This window comes from Podarcis gaigeae (genome assembly GCF_964106915.1).
Source record: "Podarcis gaigeae genome assembly, chromosome: 6".
In the NCBI taxonomy this organism is placed as follows: domain Eukaryota; kingdom Metazoa; phylum Chordata; class Lepidosauria; order Squamata; family Lacertidae; genus Podarcis; species Podarcis gaigeae.
The window spans coordinates 32,307,035-32,333,735 of NC_139682.1; the positions used below are offsets into that span (position 1 = coordinate 32,307,035).

A 26,701-nucleotide genomic window follows, 5' to 3' on the forward strand; every position below is an offset into this window, starting at 1 on the left:
CTAGCATACACACTGGAGCTTGTTCACCTTCATGCATGTCACTAGAAACTCTTAAACCTGATGACTGGCAACTGAACACATGAACCAACTCAGCTGGAAAACATTGAGTTTATATCTGTGGTGATACATCTGTGATAAGATTATGCCTGGACACAAGCTGTCCCAAGGAATGAGCATGCAGGAACAAGCCTGTGGGTTTGTGGTTCCACGACTAAGTCACTGAAACAAAATAAAGCATGATTTTAAAATTAACATTTTTTTAATTTTCTACAAGATCTTCCAGAGGGCTTTACACATCAATATACAAAAAAAAAAAAGATGACACAAGGTCAAAAAGAGAGGGCAAATGGCTATATAGCTCTCTATATAAATATACACATAATATACAAACACGCTCATGCTAGCATCGTATGCCATCATATATGGCAATGTGTATATACAGACAATAACAAATGTGGTGCGTAAAGGCATTTAAATTGATACTTCCTGTGGTTGATTTTGGACCTATTGATGGTACAAGTTGTAGGAATTTTGCATTTCTAAAAGTTGACTGAGCTGCGCTCAAACTTACACCCCCAAGGAGGACAATTCTTTCCAGGTATGGATGGTTAATACTAATTCTAGTTTTGGAGAAGCTGAGCAGCAAAAAGGGTTCCCACTATATGTGTTGCATCTTTTTCTCTAGGCCATAATGAATTGTCCCAAGACATTTAAGCCAGCTTCCATTCATACACTGTGTTTAAGTAAGCCAAAGTAGCAAGTGGGGACTTCAAGAGTTCTGGAGTTCTACCCAACCAGAACACTGTAGTAACCAAAATTATTTCGGCAGAATCATCCTTAAGGGGATTGAAGGGAAAGGCACCTGGTGTGTTTGTAACATTTTTCCACATTCTCTGTGTTTCAGTCTATATTTCTCTCCTGAAAATATTAAGAACGTTCCTAAAAGCAGAACTACATATGAAGTCTAGACTATATGCTTGATAGTGTGCTCTGCAAGGTATTAAAATGTTAGCAATAAAATCCCTTACGACAGAATTTTTTTCCTACCTCCCTTGACAAGTTATTAATTGATAACTATGCCTTCCCAGCAAAGAAAAAGCCAGCCTGGAAATTAACCTGGACAATTCCAGCAAGCTGTAGTTGTTAAACAGTTGGGATAATTTCTGTATCTTGCTCTTTCTAGAAGCATCCATCAAGATCCATCAAGCAGCAAGTTACATCTTAACTTCCTAGTGGCTTCAATTAAGGTTTGTTCCTGTGCCAATCAAGTTTTAGTCCTGTGTCACTATTTCCCATCTGTTAGTAGGACTACAGTTCTTACTGAGAGCATAGGTGCTTTTAGGTGGAAAAGCAAGAGATGTGAGTTTGCTTTCATGATTTCTATATGTAAGCTGCAAAGAAGGCGAGAGGATAATTGAAGGCTGAATTGCAGAACCGGAGCAATGCAACTGGATTCCGGAATCTAAATGGTTGGCTTTAGCTGCAGTTGCCCTTTGTCGGGCTTGGCTTAGAGGGCAAGAATACTTTTTTATGTTGGGGATTTCTGGCTTATGGTGAATATATCTGGGCCTTAAATTGCTTCTCTTCAGTCTTTCACTGTACTCAAGTCTTCTTCCTAGCAACACCAGCAGTTTTTTAAAAAATGAGGGGGTGCTACAAGGTAGAATATCTCCATTATGTGCTCATTGGGATGAGTTTACACGAGTTCCAAAAGATTATGGAAACACACCAAATTCATTACACTGCATTTTAGCTCATGTTTTGCATTTATGGGCTTCAGTGAGACCAGGAACAAGCAGCTCATTCTACTCTAAATGGTGAACCTAAAATGTGGCATGGTTTGACTCTTGACATGGCACAACCTTGGTGAGATCTAATCCTGACTTCGTCACTGCCCTGGGAATCTCACTTCATTTTTAGGTGCCTTAGAAGTAAATTTTAGACATCTGCAGCCTGGATAGGTGCATCATTCCTAAAAAAGAGAGACCAGGATTAATGAAACTGAAGCATCCCAAGTTAAAGAATAGTATGTTACCTTCAGCTCCTCTTCTCCATTTGTAGAACAGAACTGATGGCACACCTCATTACAGAGAATGAAGAGGAAAGACTGTGGTGACAATTCAGATGTTCAGCTGGTGTTGGGCTATCTACCCTGGCAGACATTGTCATGTCTATACAGCAGCTCAGTCACTGCCTTATTTGTCATCTGTTATCGTTCTAAGGCAAGGTTAATTGGGGATAGCACTCTGTTGCCTGCTCCACACAATTTATGAGGAGCAGGACTAGATGTATCCTGGAAAGCTGGGAAGCTGCATCATAGTTGGTTAGCTCTTTCTTGTTTTGCTACATTTTGGTTTGCTGTTGTGTATCAGAAGATTTTAACTGAATGGTCCCCTGGTCGTCGTCCCCCCTTGAAGGACCCACACTACCTTACACACTGGTGTGGCAAGAGAGCAGAAGACAATGCTCCAGTAAGCTAGGATACATGGAGTTGGCAGCACCTTGCAGGCTCTCAAGGCCTCCCCCCCCCCCAGAAGAAGCAATAAACTGTGCCACCCTTTCCCCAGAACAGCCATTGTCCAAAGCTGTTGGTGGCTACAGGTGGGCTCTTGCGTAGGCTTTTCACAGAGCGAATGTGTACCGGGTCTGGGAGGCTGAACGACTGTTTATAAGTGAGACGTGAAGGCTGGTGCAGGTGGTGTGGAAAACAAGGCAATCCTAAGGCTGCTCCTTGCCGGGTCTCTGCTTTCCAATGCGATGAGCAACTCATCATCAGCAAGGTAGGACAGGTGAGTGGAGAAGCCACTGTCGTGTCCTCCGGCACCTGCCTTTTGCTGGTGTGGGATGAGAGTCACTGATGGGTAGCTGTAGGCATCTAGTACCGACGAGCACCTAGGAGGCACTCTGAAGATGTCTGGTGCCTCAAATATATGATCCATGTCAGAGAAAGCAACCAGGGCCTGGGTAGAGTCATACGAGCTCTTCTCTGTGTCTTCTGACACGTAGGACTGGGCGCAGCTCTCCCGGGCCTGGCTCTTCTGCCTCAGGAGCCGTAGGTCATCTCTGAAGTGTGGGTTAAACAGCAGGTAGAGCAGGGGGTTCAGGCAGGCTGGCAGAGGAAGCACCACCAGCAGCACAGACTTGATGACTTCAGGGGTAATGAGGAAGAGGCTGAGCATGGAAGAGAAGGTCAGGAAGGCCACAGGGCAATAGAGAAGGCAGTTGGTGAAAATGAGCCAAGCCACATGCTTGATCATAGCACAGTCCCAGACAGAGTCAAACTCTCCTTTCAGCAGGTTGCAATAGAGGCGGATGTATGTTCCAGTGATAATGAGGAAGCAGAGGGTGTTGACCAGCACCAGGGCCACCATGAACCCCAGCATGGAAGGCTTCCCATCCAGGAGTGGGTAGGGTAGGCAGAGGGGGGATGCCCCGTACTCCCCGACAGAGAAGAGCGGCAGTGCTGCAGCCACTGAAGACAGCGCCAGGCAACTCAGCGCACCTGCCTTGACGGTGCCGAAAGACGGCACCTTCCCATAGGTCCGCATGCATGACACCGAGAGACTGCACTGCACGGCGGCCAGGGTCAGCAGAAGGATGGAAGCCTCCGAAGCAAACACCGACAGGAAGCCCGTCACCTGGCACCCTGCGCCTGTCTCCCACCGGGCCCCGTATTTCGCAAAGTGACCAAAGGTGATGGCGTCCACGAAGGCCAGGATGGCACAGTACGTGCCCGTCAGCATGTTGGCTCCAGCAATGGCGCCAATGACAAACTTGACGGGGGACAGATAGCTGGGTGAAGCAAAGACAACCGCCATGACCAGCCCATTGCACAGCATGGAGACCAGCGTGATCAGCCAGACACCCAGGCGGATGACCCAGCTCTCAAACAGGTGATCGCAGGGCTTGAAGGGGCCTGGAAGAAAAGAAGGAAGGAGCCACATTACAAACTGGATGCTGCAGCAGAGCAGCTGGCACAAGGCACTGCTGAGTACAGGATTGTGGCTCCGTAGTACAGCATCTGCTTTGCATGCAGAAGGTCCCAAGTTCAATCCCTGGCGTCTCCTGTCAGTGTAGAAACTACTGAGCTAGGTGGACTATTGGTTTGACTCTGTATATATAAGGCAGCTTCTTATGACATTTGACCATTTTGCTCCACTTATACTTATATCTGATGAAGCAACAGGCACTTACGGAACAAGCAAGCAGAGGCTGAGGGACATCATGGCTACAATTCAAGGAGGCTCAGTGCAGAAGGCAGGTCTTGTACATGCAGCTCTACAGCTTTAAAACCACTTGCCGCAACCAGGGTTTTGGAGCAGAACGTTCGCAGAACAAAATGCTTCTTTTTCATTCTGATTCCTCTTATGGAGCTGGTGGGGTGGGGCAAAGAGCTAGATGGGGCATGGAAGACTGCCCCAGGCTACAACAATCCTGCTCACCCCCTCCTGAGATTTCACAAACATTGACATCCACTTTCTTTGTGGCATTAAAGGCTAGAAAAATAGTTTTTCAAAAAGGGAGATTACAAATTTGCCGAATTCTTCACCCACTCCCAATTCCTTGCATAATTCAACCACAAAACAACACAATTCTGAATGGAGCGATGTATGTAACACTCATCTGTTGCCACCACAGAAATAGTATTTGCTGGCTTCCCTTGCAACACGTATAGCAACCATCCTTTTATTTAAAGATTTAAGCACTGTGTTTCACGACTACTTCTTACCAGGGCTTGGGGTACACTGGATGTTGGGGTGCAGCTTTGAATCCTCAAGTTCCAGCTGGAAATCATCCATATCCAGGTCATCTGGAAAGTCATACAGAAAGAAAGACCAACATCACAGGGGTGTTAATGCTTAGTTTTGCATTGTGAGCCAGACCTGTAGCTTGTTTTCATAAAGTCACTGCTGTTTTTAAAATGGAAAGAGAACCATCTTTGTTATACATTCCTATGCTTCCTAATCTCATAACTGGAACAATAAACCTCAGGAACATGACGGTTCATGACTTACATGACGAGGAAAAAGGTGGGGTAAATAACAAGAACATCCTATTCAAAACCAAAAAGTCAGCCCTTAATTTTGAGCCTGCTCAATCAGGTAAACGGCCGATCAAGTCCAGCATCCTGTTCTCATGGTGGCCAACAAGATGTTGGGTAAAGATTCCTGCATTGCAGGGGGTTGGACTAGATGACCCTCATGGTCCCTTCCAACTCTACAGTTCTATGATTTTATGTAGGAAACCCACAAGCAGCACAAGAACACTCTCACTCCCTGTTATACATAGGGTGGTAGGGCAGAAACACAAGTTTCAGCCGGAGAAAACTGAATTTGAAATGTTAAAAATGAGGGGGGGGGGCGGAAATCTGCAAAGTTTATCAAATGTTACTAAAGAAGCCTTTTCAAGGAAGGCAGGTCTACTTGGAGAAGTGAAACCAAGTATGTAACACACAGGTCTGGGTTTTGTTTTATTTTTAAAGTGAGGAATTAACTTTTTTGGTGGCTGCATGTTATAAAGGCAATTGTGTTGGACGGCCATGCAATGGCATCAGACACAGTCAAAGAGTAGAAGGGCAGGACAGTACATGTGGGTTCTGTAATGAGAGAAAACGGGAGTTCTAGCATATGTAGTGGAAATTCCCAAAAGCAGAACAGAAAAAGCTTGGTCTAAGGAGACTGGTGCCATTAACAAACATTTCCCAAAGTTTCCTTTAACAGGTCTACTGAATTCTGTGAAGCACAGCGTTCCAGAAAAATGTCAGGCACAAATACTACATATACTTACTTTGGCCAGAATTTTGTTTGCTAGACTTCTGAAGGAAAGCCAAAAGCCAGGTCGATTACGGTTATAGGAGCAATTAGCAGTTATTAAATTAACAGTGACGATGAAAAATCATGATAACTCTAAAGAGGATTTGAGTAGTCCAAACCCAGTGGTCCATCCCGTTAAGAGACACAGAAATAAATATTTTTATTTAGATAAATAAGTTTCAGGAATGGAAATTGATTGCACATTATTACAGAATACAAATTTGTATTTCTGATAAGGTAATGTGTTTTGCTCTTTTCTATAATAAGCCTCATGGGGTACTGTCGTTATATGTGATTTTATAATTTATTGTGGTTTCAGATTTTATTTTATTTTTTTACAAAAAGAATCTACCAAAATGGTTGTACTTTGCTGAGTATTAAAGGGAAATTTCCATAGCTTAAATACAAAAGTCTGTTATCTCAGCGAGAGCATAGGTATGCTGCCTCCTCTAACACTTCTAGGAGCCAACTAAAATGTCCGGGTTTTGCCTAGTGCCTGATATGAACTGTCCTGGACCCTGCAATCATTATCTGAAGCCTTTCCTCATGTGTTTCCTACACGAGAGGTCCAGAGGGTGGCAACACAAGAACAGGCCTTTTCTGCAGTGGCTCCCCGTTTGTGAAATGCTCTCCTCAGGGCAAAAATGTTTCTCTTTAACCAGGCTGATTAACATGCTACGTCCTTTTAAATGTGTTTGTGGGAGGGGGTAATTGGTTGGTTTTTATTCTTGTTTTTATTATGTATTTTGTGTTCTCATTTTGTATTTCTATGTTGTGAACCACCCTGTGATCTTTGGATGAAGGGCTGAATACAAATAATAATAATAACATTAATCATCATCAAATAGTATCTCCTAAGGCCACATCCCCTCCCTAGCCTTGCCCCTCACTGATTCTGTTTTGTACCCTCCTTGGGTACTTTTGCCTGGCTGGAAAGTGTCCTTGCCCTCTGGTAATGTCTTCTGCTTCCCTGGCTGAAAAAGTTTCCCCACTCCTGAGTAGTTGCTCTGTTGGCGATTAAGGTGTTTAGCTCTGTTTTGCAGATTTCTTTTTGTGTGTAACACAATCTCTTTCTTTAAATTCTCCAGGCCTTTGGATATGGATATTGAGCAGATCTATATTATTAGTGCACCACTGCTGGAAACATTTACCAAGGTAAATGTTTTAAATAGGGTTTTGAATGGGCAGCACTAGGCACTGAGAGAGAGCTCTGAAGGAATGTCCTTTAATGGAGGCTTGCCACTTCCGCCCCCCCCCCCCAAGAGAAACCCTGTGTTTTTCACAGATGCAGGAATTCTATAAGGACAGTTTTTCTTATCATGGGACAAAGCAATTGCCACGAGCCCCACAATATGGCCAGGATCTGGCCCAGACTGGCAGGCTCTAATGCAGGAGGAAGAGGAAGAAAAAATGGCAAGGTGGGACTGAATGATGGGAACCTCAGTTAGAGGAAGGAGGATATCTTCACCCCAACTTGAACTACTTCAGAAATGGGAGTAGGGATACCCTCTCTCTTCCTGAACTTCCTGTGGAGCAGAGAGCCTCAGTGGAGCTGGGAAAGGCTCTGAACTGCTGAGGGCTGGGGAGGCAGAACAGGAAGGGACAGTCTTGTCACATCAAACCAGGTGCCACCTCTGCCATCTTGACATTCCTGCAAGGCAACCTACTCTTATGACTGAGCATGCCATGCCTTGCCTTGAAAAGCATGGCATGCAGGGTGTGGAAACTTGTTGGGACATCTTTGTTGCTCCATCCTGTTCTAAACTTCTTGCCCTGCCCCTGAACTCCTGAGTTGTGACTCCTGAGCCCTGTGTCTGCTGCTGAGCCTACACTGTTACTTGCCTGAATAAAGATCTCTTTCTTCCCTACAAGTAAGATCCTCTGCATGTATGTTTTAGGGTGAGAGCCTGGACAGCAATGGAGAAAGCTGCCACTGTAGAATTTCTGCTTTTAAAATAGCTGTTAAAGACAGAGAGCCTTTGTTGGGGGGGGGGGATATGACAACAAATGTAGTATTAAGTATTTCTCTCTTCTGTAAGCTTTTTTCATCCCTTGAATAGTCACACACATGGACAGAATGGAATTTATGACGAATATTTCCCTAAGGAACTTTGGTTGAATGGCTGTGAGGTGTGCAGCACATCACTGATGCCTCCTCATTGCAGAAAGCCCAGTTCCAACCCAGCTAGGCTAGGAATATGCTGGCACCTGTAAGAGTAAGACCTGTTGCCCAGCAGTCTAGACAGCTGAGTCTCTGCTGTGTATTTTACTGGAGGTGTCAAGAACATGATTTGGGCAAACTTCAAAAAAGTGCATATTCTTTCCCACAAACATCCTGCCATCCAAACAGCTGGTTGTACAAAGGAACCACACAGAGCTTCCATTGAACTTGCAGGGAAATCCCTACTCTCTGCACTGCTGGATGCAAGGCCAAGCCTAGGAGCATAACAGTATAAAAGGTACGCGGGGACCATTCCTTGTGGCAATTTGAACCCACTATGTGGCTTCCACAGTAGAGTACCTCCTCTACTGTGACTGATGCAAAGCTTTTCCAGGAAGAGCCATGAGCAAAACAGTCCACTCAAGCATTGCCATCCCAACCCCCCAGGAATCAGATTGTGGGTGACCAACCAACCAACCAGCTATTTAAAATATATTTTGTAAGTAATGAAGCAATTTTCTCCAAGTTCTTCTCTTTGAAAGAGAAGGTGGCAGGAGGTAGGGTACAACCCTGAGAGTATCTTTGTGAGTTGTAGAAAATCTGAAAGGGAAGAAATGCACACCCAGGATTCCCACAAAAAGGTAAATGCTTCTCAGCTCCCCGACTCCAGTGAAGTGTAAAAAAGGAGCATGAATAATAATAAAAAAGTGTCTAGTACTATTTATTAATGAACAGAAAACTTAAGCTTAAATATGAATTCTATTAAAAAATAGACAGCATTAACCAGACTGTGATGGTAACTGCAGACTGCAGGTGGTGGCCTGCCCCATACAAGCTGGAGCCCTGCCTTACAAAATGTGAGAAGGGTATCCTTGACTTTTCCACAACTGCAGCAACAAGGCTGTTATAATATAGGCCAGGAGGCTGTCTCAGAAGGATCAAGAGATGACGAGTCTCCTCTCCCCATGGTAGACTGTGTCGAATGTATTTCTCATTTCAACTCAAGTCTCCCGGTCTTGTCAGTGTGTGTGGGCCATGTGTTTATACAATCATGTCATGCAGCAAACAAACAATCCAAGCTGTGGTTTGGGAATCTGTGTATTTCCACCAATGCTTTCTGCATGTGACTTGCAGTCGCAGAGAATTCCCCCTGCTAGGAAAGATTCAGCCAAGTGAGCAGCAGACCCCCCTCAATGCAACAGCCACAACGATTAAGCTGGCCCATTTTGATCCCTACTGCACAGAATCCCCCCTGAAATACACCCCAGTCTTCCTTTCTGTTCCTTGCACTCGGGAAGCTGCAGTTGCCAGTTCAGAGTGATCAAAATATTAGGGTAACCAGGAAAGTACACGGTTTGCTCCAACACAATGAGAGCACAGGCCTGCCTTCCTTCTTAGCAACTGCACTCCTCCCCACCCCACCTTAACTTCTGATTTAACAAACTCAGGTTTCAAGCAGAAGTTAGACTGCGACCCAGAAATCGGTCTTACTCACAGTGATTATCAGTATGGCCTGTAAGCAGTCCCAAGGTCCTCTTGTGGCCATCCTCATCCTCAGGACTCATATCCTCAGAGTCCCATTGACTAGACATTTTGAAGAAATTGCTGCAGGCTCCATACGCACAGCACTGGTAGGCATAGGGCACTTCCAGGACCCTGGAGAGAAGAATATAGAGCTACTAGTTACTTGAAGGAGCTTGGGAGGACTGTAGTTCTGTGAGTGCAGCTAGGGATTCCTGGAAGAGACCTTTCACCACACTTTAATTATGAGTATTATATGGGAGAAGCCAATATAGTTACACAGGTATAGAACAAGCACATACACGGTCCCAGATGTTTATTTAGGTGGTCTCCCAATATTTGTGCTCCTCTGGTATTTCCTCCTTCCTGCCCCATGTTCCTGTCTCTTCCTGCAAACACAAAGGTCTATCCATTTTTTTAAGGCTGCAACTATATCAGCTGTCTGCATCTTAATGGTTGATTTCATGACTAATACTCAGTGCCTTCTTTCCATAAACTTGGTAGAGCCTGATAATGTTTCGAATCCAAGGAATGCTGTGATCCATATACAGTTGTGCCTCGGAAGTCGAACGCCTTGCGAGTTGAACGTTTTGGCTCCCGAAGGCTGCAAACCTGGAAGTGAGTGTTTCAGTTTGCGAACGTTCTTTGGAACCCAAATGTCTGACATGGGTTCCGCGGCTTCCGATTGGCTGCAGGAGCTTCCTGCAGCCAATCGGAAGCCACACCTTGGTTTCTGAATGTTTTGGAAGTCAAATGGACTTCTGGAACGGATTCCGTTTGACTTCCGAGGTACGACTGTACTGCAAAGGCACTGAACTGGGGACAGAGTGCCACATTCTCCCCATTCACATACTGTAAATGCTAATGGTTGTATTTAGCAAAGTCCACCTCAGAACAAACGTGTTGAAATTAAGTTAGTCATGTCCATTAGCTTAAGTGGTTCTACTCTGAGCAGGACCAGTGCTGAACACCACATGTTGCTGGCACTTCTGCCATTGTTTTCTGAACATTACCGAGTATTGTCTTAGCTGCTTACTAATCCCTCCAGGCAGCTCATTAATCCACAGCAGACAAGACACGGCCACACAAACAGCATTTACTGTGGGAAGGCTGGATGTCATTAACTGAGGTTGGCATTTGCAAAGGTTTTCCGCTCTGCTGAGCCCCAGGCGCGAGCCCCCTGCTTCCAAGGTCTCTGCTTGTGTGTGAGCTTGGATGATGCCAGCGACAAGACGTTCAGTGGCTCATCGATTTCTCAAGGCAGCGATGGATTCAGAGTGTGAGCAGGAAGTCACGCTTGCTCAAACCTCTGGCCGAAGAGCATTCACAGAAACGTCTAGTAAACACGGACAGCGGAAGGCAGATCAAAGCAAATAAACGAAGTCCAATCATACAGAGCCAGAAGCCAGAAATCAGAAACAAAGCTCACCTCATCTTGGGAAAGCTCTCTTTTGTGAAGGATTCAGACAGTGCAGGGTTGCCTTTAAGTTTCAGATGAGTCAGTCCGTTCAGTCCAGCCAATGGTAGCGTAACCAGCTGATTGTCAGTCAAATCTCTATTGGAGAAAAAGGCAGTGGGTGGGTGGGGGCACACTGGTGTAGGTTAGTGAGAAGTGTGCTGGGCCCAAGAGATGAGCTTCAGGATATTTAGAATTTATACCATTACTGTTTTAAAGAGGATTTTTTAAAATTAAAAAAAAGTTGGTTTATTTAAAGGATTTATAATCCAATTTTTGAGAGCCACGTCTTTTTAAATATATTTTTGTTAAACCATCCTGATAGTCCCTTGGGTGAGTTGTTGGGATATTGTTAAAAATCAACAGATCGTGTTACATAAACAACTAAATGAAAAGAACGCAATAGGCGGGTGCTTTTTCCACACCTTTGCTCAGGTTAAGCTGTTACGAATTGGCAGGTATTTGGCTCCTTGGAGAAAAGACACAGCTTGCATTTACACCCTGATGCCAAACACCAACTCACCTTACATGGGAAAGTATTCTTCTTGCAGCAAAATGTGGCAGCAGAGCCCCAAAAAGAAAGAACCAAGAATGCTGCATTTCTCTACGGTAAAAATGGCAACCACTGACCAAAACATGCATCTTTAAGGCAGCAACTATTCATAGGAACAGGAAAACTTGTGCTCATAATCCTTGGTAAATAATCTAACTTTTAGGAGATGTATTTGCTTTAAATAGATCTCTTTCCATCAAAAATAGATGTTACCAGTAAGAAAATATATCGTGCTTTAAAGCACTCCATACATAGCGGCTGCATGACATGTCAAACTGAATCATGGTTTAGTGCTACATGGACAAGGCTCCTTGTAGGTTTCAAGCCAGTTTCATGACTCATGGTTTCAAGTTGCCTTATTTATCAGCTAGCAATTATGCAACAAGTGTTGGTCATTCACAAAGAACCCCTGTTTGTATGTGACACGAAGTCAAGGAAAATAAGCATCTACACATAGTGAATCTTGGTGGTTTCTCGTTCCTCTGTGATATTCAATCTATAACCTTCTCACTAGTCTTGTTTATTTTATTTATTTATTTTCTAACATTTATAAGCCCACTTTTCTTCCATCATGGAACCCAAGGAAGCATACACATGGTTCCTATAAGGTCTCCCAACAAGAAACTGACCAAACAGAGATCCTGGAAGGTGTGGGCCTCTTTTGCTCTCCGTAGTAGCATTTTTTATTTTCACCAGAGAAATGTTGGAGGGTATGGTGCACTGTAGGACTAGGACCAGGGAGACCAAAGGTAAAGAACCACTGCTTTGCTAATCAAGTTAACTGGTAACCTCAGAGAGTGGCTGTGATGCTATAATAGGAAAGGGTATGATCTTTTATAGTATCCTGAGCTACCTGGGAAGAAGGATGGTACAAGAGTGTAATAAAATATGTAAATAGCATTATTATACTATTCATTCTTCCCCGGCTAGCCAGCAAGTAGCTTTAATAGATGATTCACCCACTGAGGATGTATGAGGGGAAGCTATTCTGCTGAATGGCAGAAAGATTCCAAGTATAGGTTGAATTATCACTAAGGAAACAGAGGCCAACAAAGTTCACTATGTGTAGCTGATTGTTTCTCAGTATAGTTGCTCTGTTAGCTTCGCCGGCAAAAGACACGATCACTTTTATCTTTTCCACACAATAAAAAAGCGAGGCTTTTCTCCAAAATGCCAGACAAATAGCCTCAGGCCCACAGACAGATTTCATACACTCCTTTTTGTCCCACACATTGCAATATAATAGTGCGGTGAGACATTTATATCACATCAGCATAGTGATCAGATATGCCTTTGTAGCCCACTTATCCTTGCAGGCCAGTGGCTCAAGCAGTTTGTGTCTACCCTGGCCCCACACTTGCCAACTGCAATGACTGTGGGACCAGTGTGAATTGTGTTCTCAGCACAACAGAGTTCCAGGAGTCAGCAGAGGCGTGCCCATGAGAAAAGTACCTATTTTCCCCAGGAACGCTTCCTGTACTTCTGCTTATGCACAGACATGTCAAAATAAGACCATGGGAAGATGCAGTGCCAATGAAGCACATTCACACCTGGTTTGTGGTTCTGGTTTGAAGCACATTCACACCTGCTTTGTGGTTCTTCAGTAGCAGTTCATAGAATTATAGCGTTGTAAAGGACCCAAGGGTCATCTAGTCCAAACCCCTGCAAAGCAGGAATAACAACACACAGCTCCCACCATCCAATTTGAAATCATATAGGACTCTGCAAATGTGCTAGCAGTTTCATTGCTGCAGCACTAGATGCTCAGTTGCTCTTTTGTTAATAGCAGGACGTGCCCCTAAATCCACCCCCTACTCTCAAATATTCTATAAGGACACTGACGCTTTTCCTAGCTTCCACATGCCTAAGCTGTATCGAAGGGTCCATGCCTGGATTCTCAAACAATGAAGTCCATGCATGCTATTTAGACTTACTTTGGACAAAAGTCCATCGGTGGAATTCAATATCATGCTCTTCCAATTGCTGCAACTGGCATTCTCGTTTGCTAGATGGAACTACCCCCCTTTCAGGGGGCATAGGAAGGTGTGTGGGGAGGAGAGGAAGGGAAAGCCTCATTTTCCAGCAGCAGTCCATGCGCAGGACTTCCGCTGCTGGGGCTGGTTAGGTAAATCCCACCCCATTATCCCTAGAAATTAGGGAACTAGGCTTTTGTACCCTGTACTGTTAGCCTGCCACTTTTAAGGGGAATCTGCCAGCAATATGTTTCTTTTCTTTTCACCTGATTTTCCCTTGAAAATAAGCACATGGTTTGAGTCCAGTAACAGAACATGCTGTATGGGTTATTTCAGCTAAACTCTGTTCTATAATAGAACCAACCCTTGGCATTTAATGGTATGTTATTGTTTAAATGAGAGGGACTGTGGAGCCAAGAAAGGCCTGTGGGATGTTGAAGCTCCTCAATAATTCCAGAATTTTCACTGCTTGGCAGAACTAAGGACTTTCACTTGCCTGGTGTTAAAAATATTATAATAAAGCACTTTTACCCTTTTAATTTAGACATTGAAAATGGATAAGCAATCAGGTTTTGGTCAGGTGAGAAGCATATTTAGCTGTGTGTACAAGGAGATTAACTTCTTCTACAGCACCTCAGTTTGGGGTATTTATTTTTTGACACAATGCATACCTTTGACATAATGCCTACCTCTCTTAGTGCCCTGGCCTGCATTGGAAGGGAGAGTGACATATAAATTTAACTTAAGCAACAGTAATTTATCCCTGCCACTGTAACTTACAGCTTGATGAGAGAGCGGAGGGTCACAAAGGCATCCGTGTGGATAGACTGAATGGAATTCCAGCTCAGGTCTCTGCAAGGCAAAAGTACATGCACTGATGGAGAAAGTATGCTGAAGGGTCTGTAAGTCAGAGGTGGGGAACTGCTAGGGTTGCCACCTTTGGTTGGGTTAAATAACGGGCAGGTGGGGGGGGGTTGTGGGGCTAAAAATTACTTTATCTGGTGCAGAAATGACTTCAAAGCAATCCATGGCAATGACACACAGGGTTTACAGTGGTTTATTCTGCGACCCACCCTCTGGCTGTGCAAAAACCCTCTTTCTAATTCTTCCTCCCTGCCCCACCCCACCCTCTGCCTGTGTCCTGTGATAACTATTGCACTCACCCTCGGCTCTCCTCCTCGTGACCCTACCCTTTGCCTGCACAAATACCTGGTCAGGCTCTCACTCTCCTCCTCCCACCGGACCCACACTCTGCCAGCACAGTTTGAGGATGAGGAAGAGAATAAGCTTGAACACATGAAAAAACTCATCCCACTGGAAGTCCAAGCAGGAAAAAAAGGATAACCACATTTTTCTAGGGATGGGTAGCAACCATCCCATGGGTTGGATCTGGCACCTGGGGCTTCCCCATGCAGCTTGCAGCACCTCCCCCCCCCCGCCCCCTTCTCTCTCTGCAATTAGGCTTCAAAAAGCCTTCTAGTAGATCCAGTAGAAAGCTTCTTTTAAGCATGATAGCAGCGCAGGAGGGCATTTTCGGGAAAAGGTTGTGCCTGGGGAAGGGAGGGTTGATCCTGTCCTTTCTGTGCACTGTGACCTCCCCACCCACCAAAGGGTGGTGGTGGAATTATAATGTGTGAATTTAGTATGAGTATGGTGTGGATTGTTATTGCAGCAGAACCTCAGAAGTATGGGCCTTAGGAATACAAGCTGGCTGGTCACACAACAGGGCTCTTGCTTCTGAAAGATCCATGGAGGGTATGAGGGGCAATACATCACAAGTCTTTTCTCTGTGTGAGGCATGTGATAGATATAGAATGTGTGTTCATATTGTTGTAGATTTGAAGGGGACACCCCTAAACCCTAGAAATTAATAAATGGTAAGGTTTTGATTAGTTGGAAGGTTGAAGGGAAAATTGCAGACCAGTGGAAGAACACCAGCTAAGCTTCCTTTCCAAGTCAGCGCCTCACCTGGGATAGAGGCATAAACATAACAAAAGGTGTTGATGGTCCATCTGAGAGGAATTCTTGGGCCTGGGCAGACAGAGCTTGCTATGGTGATAAGGTGTATGACTGAAGTGTCAGGAAAAGAGAGAGTTCGGAGTGAGGTGTGCTGAGAAGAAAAGGGGAGAGAAGAGACTGAGATCCATCTTGGGCAGCCTGGCTGAAGGCTGGCTGGGAAAGATAACTTTGACTCCAGTGCTGCGCTGCTGTGGGGGACAAGCCCCTCTTGAAATGACCATGCTGTAAGATCTGGACTCCCTCCATGCAGACTGAAGGTGTAAATAGATGAACGAATTATATTTATTAAAGCCACAACAGTCTTTGCTGCGTCTTCAAGCTTCCAAAGGAGCACAAACCCTGGGTGTGTGCCTGAAATCCCCTGGAATCTTGCTACTGACTTGGCAGAGAGTGGGGGTGGCACCCAACTTCTGCAACAATATTTTAAATTCATCTGCATCTGGTACTTTTGCAGGCTTAGAGCTGGGCCCAACACATGGAACTACATATTCCACTCAGTGCTGCTGCTCCTTTTTTTCGGTTGGTGGGGGCAAGGTAGATGTCATAACAAGAATGGGGTGTTGTGTGTCCATGGGCTGGCATGGCAGGCTTGTTTTGAATAGATCTTTGGACGGCTGCATCTGTGATCATGCCCAGAGCACACTGCCTCTCACTCCTCCACTAAAATAAAACCTCTGATGCTTCCCAGCAAGCTGTACTCACATGGAGCGCAAGGCTGTGAGCTGCCCAAAGGTGTCTGCTCCAATTTTGTGGATGCGGTTGTGCTGAAGGCCACTGCAAAGACAGAGAGGCTGAAATGAGAGAGGGAGACTTGCTTCACAGAGATCTCCATCCTCACTGGCAGCAGAAGAAAGGAGGACTGCCACGAAGGTTTATTTCTATTCAGGCTTGAAAAGGGGTTCAGATTTCAAGGGGAAAGTGGATCAAGAAACAAAACAACTCCTTGCCACCCACCCCTTTCCCTGCATAGTGCCTCAGGCCTGTGACAGTGGCCCCTTCAAATAAAAAGTGTGCTTGAGGGAGGCAGGGTGGGGGGCGGCAGTTACAAGCACCAAGGTTTCTTTATACCAACAGTTCCCAGGCCTCTTCAGCATCTGCTCACACTATGAAACCTGCAGGGTTCGGTGTCACCAGCTGGTGCTCCCACCCATGGGAATACCATGCGGGTGGGGAGAAGGGAACTCTTGGGAAAGCAAAGACTCAGTGCCCTCATACTCACTGGTCTGTTTTGCCCTGACCTTCTCAACCTGAAACCCCTCAAAACTATTTTATGCTCGGTGGTAGAGCATCTGTTTCCCTTCAGAAGGTCTCAAGTTCAACCGATGCTAGGTCAGGCTGGGAAAAACTCCTACCTGCAACCCTGGAGAGCCACTGCCAGCCAGAGCAGACAAGACTGAGCTAGATGGACCAACAGCCTGGCTCTGTATAAGGCAGCTTCCTGTGCTGCTTCAAGCATTCATGCAAAAAGTTATACACAGGGCACAAGAAACTCAGAGACGCTATTAAACCCCAGGAAGCACCCATCTCCAGACTGTTTATCCACCTCCAGACTGCTTAACTTGTTGTGCAGGCTTGGGGATTCCACCTCAGCTTGCCCCGAAGCAAGAGTTACTCACATCTCTTCCAACTTCTGGCAGTGGTGGAAACTGGGTAGCTCCTCAATTTGATTGTGCGAGAGCTCACTGTGGGGAAAACAACAAAAGTTAGAACAAAGCCTTCCTTCTTGAAGGCCCTCCTGGAATGTATTTGGTTTTGAGGAAAGGAGTGGGTGTCCCCAGGCTATGCAGCTGGGGAAGCAGGAAACCCCAGAGACAGGTAATATCCTCTTTGCACCCACCCCATGCTTGGCACCAGTCCTTTCATTCATTTATATGCCCAGTTTCCTGATATTATCCCTAGATTATTCAACCCTTCCTCTGTTCAGTTTAGCATCTTTCTGTGTCCAACTCACACAAAAAAGCCAAAAACAGAGCAGTAACGGGCTACTACTTGGTGGCTATCTAAGTTGACATATGGGTATAAATCATACTTCTGCATGATGCTGTTACATCACTTGAAACCAGTGTTCTTCAACCTTGTGTCCCAAGGATGTTGCTCAAGTACAACACCTACAATCCCTGATCACTGGCTAAAATGACTGGGGAATTATAGGAACCGTAGTCCAACAACATCTGGGGATGTATAACTGAAAAACACCACAGTTTAATGTATTGTGTGTTAGCTGAGGACTACGCAAGAGCTGTAGATGCCACTCCAGCGTCTGCAATTTTTCAATCCAGCACTTCTTTCAATATGTACAAAAGACAAACTTTGATCTTAATCCTGGATAATCTCTGCCCTTTTTTTCCGCCAACTCATCACCATGATATTCTTAACCCAATGTGTCCCAATACTGGTGTTCATTAAATTCGGGGATTAAGAGTGATGTTCCATATGACTACAGACGGATCTGAAGCGACACAATATGATTTCCAGAAAGCCCATTAATGCTGGCTCCTTGGAATGGAGAAAGCAGAAGGGTGGAAAATGTGCCATGGCTGCCCAGTACACTTCTGTGCCAGACTGGTCAGCAACAGGGAGCCATGGCTTCCTATGTTGGTAGGAAATATGCCTGCCAAGAGCCCTAGCAAGAAAGGGAAGTGTGTTTGTAACTCACAGAACTCGTAGGCTGGGCAGCTGCTGGCACATTCCTCCAGGAAGCAAACGGATGCCAGCCCGGGTCAAAGTCCTGTAGAAGAGGAGAAGACACAGTTAATGCCAATATATGCAAGAAAGGCCTGGTCTCTTCCCTGTTGCTAATATGAATACTACTGAGGAAGGTGACTGGGATAGAATTAAAAGAGCTGCACCATGTGGGATATAGAAGTCTATCACATCTGGGGGAATAGGGCAAAAGCAGGTATGAGTTTTGCCACTGTGATCTCAGAGCATGGAGAAAAGTGAAGAATGTTTTCCCAGCTGACCCAAGAATACCCTTTGCCTAGTCAAATTTCTACAGTAACGAAGCTCTGACATAGCCTGTCCAGCTAATGACAAGCTTTGCCTGCCACAGAGTAATTCTAAAAAAAGCAGCACCATGAACAAAAGTGGAAAACTGCCTGAAAAGCATATTTGGGCAGTTCCTTCAGGAGTTTCCTTTGCACCTCACATACATTTTCCTATCTTCCAGTAGCTGAAAGGGGACCTGCACTGATATGGATGAAGAAAACACTGCAGTTATAACCTGTTGATTCCTCTTTTTCATTCCCCTGATGGAATACAGTAAATTACATGGCATTAGAAACAGGTAAAGGAAATTTAGAGTACAACTTTCCAACTCATGTTGGTTTCCTTTCTTTAACTTTTCCCTCGGGAAATAGAGAGAGACAACAGCCCTGGGAATTATGATGAGCTCCCTGATGACAAGCATGGTGGGGTTATGCAGTGATCTTGGGTTTCATATTCCTATTCCTTACATAATCTGGAGCAATGGATTCCCAGCAAACGCCTTCTCTGGAATAGCCTTGATGTTGTTGTTATGGAAGCCCCTGTTGAGCAAGAAGACACCAGGGTGGTTAAGGATTAGAACACAGAAGTATTGTTTAAACATAGAAAGTCTGAAGTTAGCTTTCTCACAACATAAAATTTACTACATGGATTGTGTGAGTATCTTCAATGTAGTCCATTGCATTTGTGAAGATGTGGCAAGAAGCTGTCACCACTTATGTTTTCCCTCCTGTTGTTTGTATAAAGGTAAAGGTACCCCTGCCCATACGGGCCAGTCGTGTCCGACTCTAGGGTTGTGCGTTCATCTCACTTAAGAAGCCGGGGACCAGCGCTGTCCGGAGACACTTCCGGGTCACGTGGCCAGCGTGACGAAGCTGCTCTGGCGAGCCAGCACCAGCGCAGCACATGGAAACACCGTTTACCTTCCTGCTAGAAAGCGGTCCCTATTTATCTTCTTGCACTTAAGAGTGCTTTCGAACTGCTAGGTGGGCAGGAGCTGGGACTGAATGATGGGAGCTCACCCCGCCGCGGGGATTCGAACCACCGACCATGCGATTGGCAAGTCCTAGGCGCTGAGGTTTTACCCACAGCGCCACCCGCGTCCCTTGTTGTTTGTATACATGCTGCAAAACAGACACATGCCCATTACGTGGCCATGATTACCATATTTTATTTCTTAATATATGCACTTCACCAATTCTCTATGAAGCTCAAAGTAAATGAAGCTCTTTACAGCGAATGTGCATGCATATCAATTTTTTGAGATGGAAAGATAGGACAAAACCATTTAATGAAGCCAGACTGAATTAGCAGCATTGGTCAAACCTGACATCACAAACAGCAGTTATAATGTAAGCAGAATATATGCAAATAAGTACAAAAGACACCCCCTGTGCTCTTGGCAAGCTAACAATGTAAGCTTCACAGTCTAGACCCCTATCCTGGGACACAGTAATCTGGTGGGAACCAGTGCAGCTGAAACACCCCAGATATGTGGACTTTGGAAACTGGAAACACTGAGACAGTGCATGCCACCCCCAAATTAGGACCATCTGAACACACCCTAAGGGCTGAGAAGCTTATTACCCACAATGCACGTCTGTTTCCTGGAAAGCCAGAAATTGCCCATGTCCTGGAAGAATGAATGGACCTTAGTGAGGTGGAAAATGAGAATGCTCCACTGAGGGTAATAATTAGAGCCTCAAAGCCTCTTCTGAAGGAACATAGCCCTAGAGGTGGAAAGCAGCAGGGGCTGCAGAAACTGGCACAGCAAAATATGCCCATCCCATCAGTGCTGTGGGCCTTCAGCAGTTCTCTGCGGAGGTGTGTTTGTGTGCGAGTCTCATGTGTTTGGCCAAAGGCCATAGTTATTACACCCCATGGCGATCTGCCCACTGGTACCACAACTTTGGAAATTCTATTTGGCACTAATGACATCCGTGAGGCATTTATTGCAGTGCGGGGAGAGGGGCATGCTGAATTTATGAGAGGCCTGGTGAAAGAGGAATGCGCATTAGCATTTGGAATGGCAGTTCTGTCCACATTAAAGCTGGAGCCAGATTATCTCTGAGAATTCTTCCTCGAGGAAAGCAAAAGAAATGCCTTACAGCTCTTGAAGTCGGCCGAGTGTCCTAATGGCCACTGGAAATTCCACCAACTCATTATAATTTAGGTCCCTGGGAGAGAGAAAAGCAAAGGCATCATTAAGAAAGCTAGAAAAGCTCAGCAGAGTGTGACACATTCCAAAGGGTTGGAAAAACAGAGTCATTATGCACTGGAGATGAGCTTTCCAAGTATGGTTATCCAGCCACCCATGTCTGGAAACACAATATCAAAGAAATGCTGGAATATTCCCTGTTAGGAGAAAAATCAGGCCTGAGCCAAGCCAAGCTCCAGAGACCTCTAGTAATACCGCCATCTTGGACCCCCAACATCCCTATCTGAGCTACTCCCTCTGATGCATCTTAGCTGCTCTTCTAGGACTAGGCATTCTACCAGTCTATCCTACACTCACCACTATCACTGTCCTCCTCGCAAACACATTTCTAAAACCAAGCAAAAGGAAGAAGAAATTCTTTAATGCATTTTCAAACAGAGTGCTTTCTTCACATATTGCTTGGCTTTGCCTGTTTTTCAGAGAAAAGGGGAAGCAGCAGCTATAACCTACAAGGGCAGAGAGCAGCTACTGCTGAGGTAACTTATGTTATGGCTACTTTAAAGAAAACGAGAGGCATGGGTGGCCAATGAGTCGTCCCCCCACAATGCTGTGGAGCCAGGGATGATGGGAGTTGTAGTTCAAAACCAATAAAATTAAGATGACGATGCAATCTTGTTGCAAGTGAAATGTTGTGTTTTGGTGTTATGATATTTGCTGTTACGCTATTGCTTTATTATGTCAAGAAATTGTTCTCATGATCGTTGATTTTATTGTTTTCTTTGTTGTAAATTCAGGGGCATAGGAAGGGAGGCGGTGGGGCGGTCTGCCCCGGGTGCCATCCCAGAGGGAGGGGGTGACAAAATCCTCCCTGGGCGAATTGCCGCCGTGACAATCACCCCGTCCCCTGGGCGGATCGCCCCTGGGTGCACAGCATGTGCGCTGCTCCGGGTGGCTGAGCAGCTAGCTCCGCCACTGTGTAAGCTGCTTTGAGCAGTCATTCTTTTTTGTGGAAAGATGGCATACAAATAAAATGATGGTGATGGTGGTGATGATTAAAACATCTGAAGGACACGATGTTGTCCACCTGTGGTATTAAGGAAAGGCTATGGCAGGCTCCCTTCACCCATTTGTTATTTGAAGGCAAAGCCACACAAGCCAGTCTTGCAAAGCACAGCTCCATTTACTTTCAGTCACTAACAGAAGGGAGACTGAAATACACATGCCCTCTCATTAGGAGGAGGATAGGTGAACTATGCAAGACCGGCAGCGTGCCAACGGTGTGAAAAATACGTTTTTATACATAATTGCCATTTTATATATTATTGCCATTGTTACAACAAGGAATGAGGGGGATGGCACAGGCCTAAATACATTTTTGGGGGATGGTGGTGTTGGCATGCCATATTTGTCACATGTCACATTGAGTAACTATAACTGTCATCTGAAAGCATCACTAATTCTCCAAGGGGACATGAGATATATCATGAGTTACATGCAAGAAGGCCCCAACATTAATTATGCTTTTCAGTGGTCAGAGTGTGTTAACCTTCCTACTGTATTTGGATTGAAATTTTCAACTAATATAGTGTCCCCTCACCCCCAACCGGTTTAATTCAATTGTTGAGAGAGTGATGCCCATTTACAGGAGAAATGCCTCTACCTGTATTTCCGAGCCAGTGATGAAGATAGACAAGAGAAGCTCCTAGCTAAACTTAACCCAAAGAATATGATGCCATCTGAACAGTGTGGGTGATCCACAAGAAAAGAAACAGAACAAATAATTCACACTGGATTTCTCTGGTCTGAAACAGCCAATGAGGTACTTGCTACTGTGTAGATTATGTACTACCCATCGCCTCATTGTCCCATTCACAGAAGAAGCCAGCACAATAAAACATGTTGCAGGGAACTATCCTGACTCATAAATGCCATGTGACCATTTCTATTTACATGGTAGCCCAGTGGGTTTTAATTGGTGAATATCTTAGAACCTTTGAGTAATTACTGGCTCCTGTGGATTACTTTGTAATTGCACTTAATGGACCCCAAAGTAATTACCACATGAATGGGATTGTGGTTAAAGGACAGAAACAACCATGAATTTACTCTGGAATTAAATGGGATTTGCCGTCTAATTGCCTAGTAACGCCCACTTCCCTCCTTTCTCCCCCACAACCACTGCCTCATAATTACCCTGTAACTCCCCTGTGCCCTTATCCATTGTAGGCAGGGCTAGACATGCCTCTTATTAGCAGTGGAAAGAAGTACCATGTAACACGAATCAGTGTCAAAAGTGTTTGCATGCAGTTATATCCATATGCTATAACACCTACTTAAACTCAGAGGCCCCAATACAACAGACTAGTAGGTGAACATCTCAGATATTCACACACACACACACACACACACACACACACTGTAAAGTGGCTACCCTGGAACAAAGGAACTTCAAAGAGAAATGCCAGTGTGAAACTGCAACATTAAAAAATTCAATTCTATTCATTTGGGTCTAAGTAGAGATAATGGTTTCCTGTTCCACTATAGGAGTGAATTTTCTCAGCAATGCTAAAACAATTCTGTTGTCACTAACCACTGTTGCTGCAAAGGGTCATTTTACATATATTTGAGCTTTGACTGAGCTGTCAGGCTATACTTGTTGCATCCCATTGATACTTAATTCCAACACTGACACACACACAAACACACCATTACATCCAAGGTATGCATACCTGAAAACTGAATCACGCTTCATGCAACTGAAGATAGCTCTGGTCCATGAAATCTAGTGCTGTAATGACCACAAAACTCTTTGCTCAGTATGCTTAAGGTATTTGATTGCAGCCTGCTTATATAGAGCTCCAGTACAACGTAACTGTAACAACTTTCTGTAACTATCCAATCACTGAACGTCACTTTCGATCCCTTATTTGCATATGTGGACCTGAGTAAAAACTATCTACAGTATCCCCCTGCTGGTCCAGGGTGAGAACTTCAGTACATAACTATTATTACACTGGTCAACAACAAATTTGTTGTCTGTGTTTTTTCAGATGATTTAGGATGAATCTGATGTGCTGAATCCAAAAAGCACATTGGTTTTGCTCAATCAGGTCAAGTTTTTGAGCTATGGCCACATGTCTTTTTTTACGTTTTTGTTCACATGTACGCTTGTGTGGAGCATTTTAGAAGAAGTTGGTGGGGGTAAAATGCCATGTGGAATAATTGTTTGGATTGGAAATGATTATTTTAATGACAAGAAGTATTCAGGTCCGATAGTTCTGGGTGATTATGTCAAAAAGGGATCAATTTGAAGTCATAAAACCTCGAAATCTTTCATAAATTGGTGCGGCAAAGCATAAAGTTTGGGAATCAAAACTAAGTTAATGGGGCAGCTGCCCCACGAAGTATCCTGATCTTCAATCAGCACGTCGTCCTGTAGCTCATTGTGATGAAATTCCAGTGCCTATCTTCGGAGAACTTCCTGACATTAGTGACGAAGATGCCTCCAGTGTTGAAGGACATGAAGAAGAAGTGGTTCTTGAAGATGATGCTCCACATCCATTTTCCCAAAAGGAGTTGAATGATCTAGTTCGCGACCTCAGCTTGTCAAAGGACTCTGCCGAACTGTTGGCATCCAGATTGAAGGAAAAAAACCTCCTCTCTGACAGTGCTCGCATCAGCTTCTTCCGCAACAGGCATCAAGAGTACCTCCGTTTTTTCTCGGAAGAGAAGGACTTGGTGTACTGTGCAGATATTGCGCAGCTTCTGCTCAAGCTTGGAGTGCCACAGTACGAACCCAAAGATTGGAGACTGTTCATTGACAGCAGCAAGCGATCACTGAAATGTGTTCTGCTACACAACGGCAACCAGTTTGCCTCTATACCCCTGGCTCACTCGAGTACACTGAAGGAGAACTATGAAGCGGTGAAGTATGTGCTGGAGAAAATAGGTTATGATCAGCATAAGTGGTTTATTTGTTTACCTGAAGATGGTAAACTTTTTGTTGGGACAACAGTCTGGCTTCACCAAGTACCCATGTTTGCTGTGCATGTGGGATAGTAGGGACCGTGCTCAGCATTACACGAAGAAGGACTGGCCTATGCAGGAGGAATTGGTGCCTTGCAAAAAAAGGAACGTCATCAACGACCCTCTGGTAGACAGAGACAGAATACTCTTCCCACCGCTGCACATCAAGCTTGGCTTAATCAAGCAGTTCACCAAGGCTCTGGACAAGGATGGTGACTGCTTCACTTACTTGTGCCAGGCTTTTCCAGGATTGACCATGGAGAAGTTGAAAGCTCGCATCATCATCAAAGATCCAGAGTTCAGAAACTCAATGAACGAAGTGGAACTGGAAGCGTGGAAGGCATTTATTCTGGTAGTGAAGAACTTCCTTGGCAACAATAAGGCCAGAAGCTACGCAGAACTTGTCAGCAACATGCTGACTGCTTTCAGAAACCTGGGCTGCAACATGAGCGTCAAGATGCACTACCTATTTTCACATATGGACCAGTTTCCTGAGAACCTGGGTTCAATGAGTGACGAGCAGGGGGGAGAGATTCCATCAGGACATGAAAGAGATGGAGACCAGGTATCAGGGTCGTTGGGATGCAGTTATGATGGCTGACCACTGTTGGACTCTGAAGAGAGACCTCCCTGCCGCTGAGCATTCCAGGAGTTCCAAGAAACAGAAGTTCAAGCCCTGAAGTTTGAAAAATGGTGAAGCAACATGCAATTTACATGTACTTACCTTTATCAATGCCCACCATTCAGTTTACAGTACACCTGACCTGATGGAGAGAAACGGATGCCATTTCCTGATTCAGCAGTGCAAAAATACCCTAAATCAGTTGTAGAAATCTAGACAACATTCAAAAAGTAAAAAATTGTTGCCCAGTGTTATTATTAGTAGTAGTATTTGAGGAGCACATCATTTTAAACATAAAGACCATCACCAATAAAATATTTAAATACATTAGAAAGAGGAAACTGGCTAAGGTGGTGGTTGGGCCTTTCGACAACAAGGAGTAAAAGGTGTGCTAAAGGAAGACAAGGACATTGCAGAGAAGCTGAATGAATTCTCTGCATTCTGTTTACACAGTGAAAGACATAGGGCAGATCACTTGTGCTTGAACTCACTTTCTCAAGAAGGGAATCGGAGGAACTGAGGAAAATAGTGGTGATAAAGGACAAAGGCTTAGACCTTATTGAAAAATGGAAAATGGAAAAATCACTGTGTTCAGATGACATCTTCCTGAAAGTTCTTAAAGAACTACAGTGTTAAATTGCTCATCTTTTAACAAAAAACATGTAACTTGTCCCTAAAATCAGCCTCCATACTGAAAGACTGGAAAGTGCCCATTGTGACACAATATATTTTTTTAAAAATCCATATTAGGGTTTATTAGGAAAGGAACTGACAATAAAACTGCCATTATCATAAAGCCATTGCACAAATCTATGATGCGATGGCACTTGGAACATTGTGTACTTGGAATATTGTCTGATTTGTTTTTAATTGTTTTCAATATTTTGAATTGCTGCGCCCTTCCCTGAGACCATGTGGTGAAGAGTGGATGATAGTGATGATGATGATGATACTGTTTACATTTATCCTGATGTGTTTGCAGGGAGATCAGACATCAGTTGCAGAGCATTCACTCCGATTGGTTTGTGGGAAGACTAGATGGTGTTACATCAGAGCAAGTGTTACCCCACACTTTCCACTGCATTTTCCCATCATTTTCCTTATTGCAAAAAAAAAAAAGGGCTGATCTTTTGGGGAAGTAGGTTTCTTGCACAAGATCTTCCCACTGTAATTGCACAACCTGAGTTTGCCAATATGTGATTGAATCCCACTCAAAAATAGCAACAGTCTGGAGGCGCCTTTAAAGGGATGACTGTATTGGGTTGCAATTGTTGATATAGCGCTTGCTTAGATCAAAATTTCCATAACTAATGGAATTCCTATGAATGCAGGGTGGGGAATTGTGAAATATAATATTTCCATTATGACGGTCTAGTCCTCCAAGCAGCCTCTCCCATGAACATGAAAAGTCTGG

At 44.5% G+C, this 26,701-nt stretch overlaps 1 protein-coding gene across 1 annotated transcript in view; it reads right to left on the reverse strand.

The window, feature by feature from the left end:
- Positions 1 to 240: 240 nt before the first annotated feature.
- LGR6 (leucine rich repeat containing G protein-coupled receptor 6) overlaps positions 241 to 26,701 on the reverse strand; it is a 148,098-nt gene continuing 121,637 nt past the window's right edge. The window contains exons 7-16 of the mRNA XM_083746523.1: positions 20,590 to 20,658; positions 18,952 to 19,023; positions 18,153 to 18,224; positions 17,113 to 17,178; positions 16,199 to 16,270; positions 14,258 to 14,329; positions 10,925 to 11,050; positions 9,470 to 9,630; positions 4,730 to 4,810; positions 241 to 3,916 (exon numbers count right to left, since the gene is read on the reverse strand). Of these exons, the coding sequence (XP_083602649.1) occupies positions 2,667 to 3,916; positions 4,730 to 4,810; positions 9,470 to 9,630; positions 10,925 to 11,050; positions 14,258 to 14,329; positions 16,199 to 16,270; positions 17,113 to 17,178; positions 18,153 to 18,224; positions 18,952 to 19,023; positions 20,590 to 20,658 (2,041 nt within the window). The 3' untranslated portion in view covers positions 241 to 2,666. The remainder of the gene's footprint in view (positions 3,917 to 4,729; positions 4,811 to 9,469; positions 9,631 to 10,924; positions 11,051 to 14,257; positions 14,330 to 16,198; positions 16,271 to 17,112; positions 17,179 to 18,152; positions 18,225 to 18,951; positions 19,024 to 20,589; positions 20,659 to 26,701) is intronic.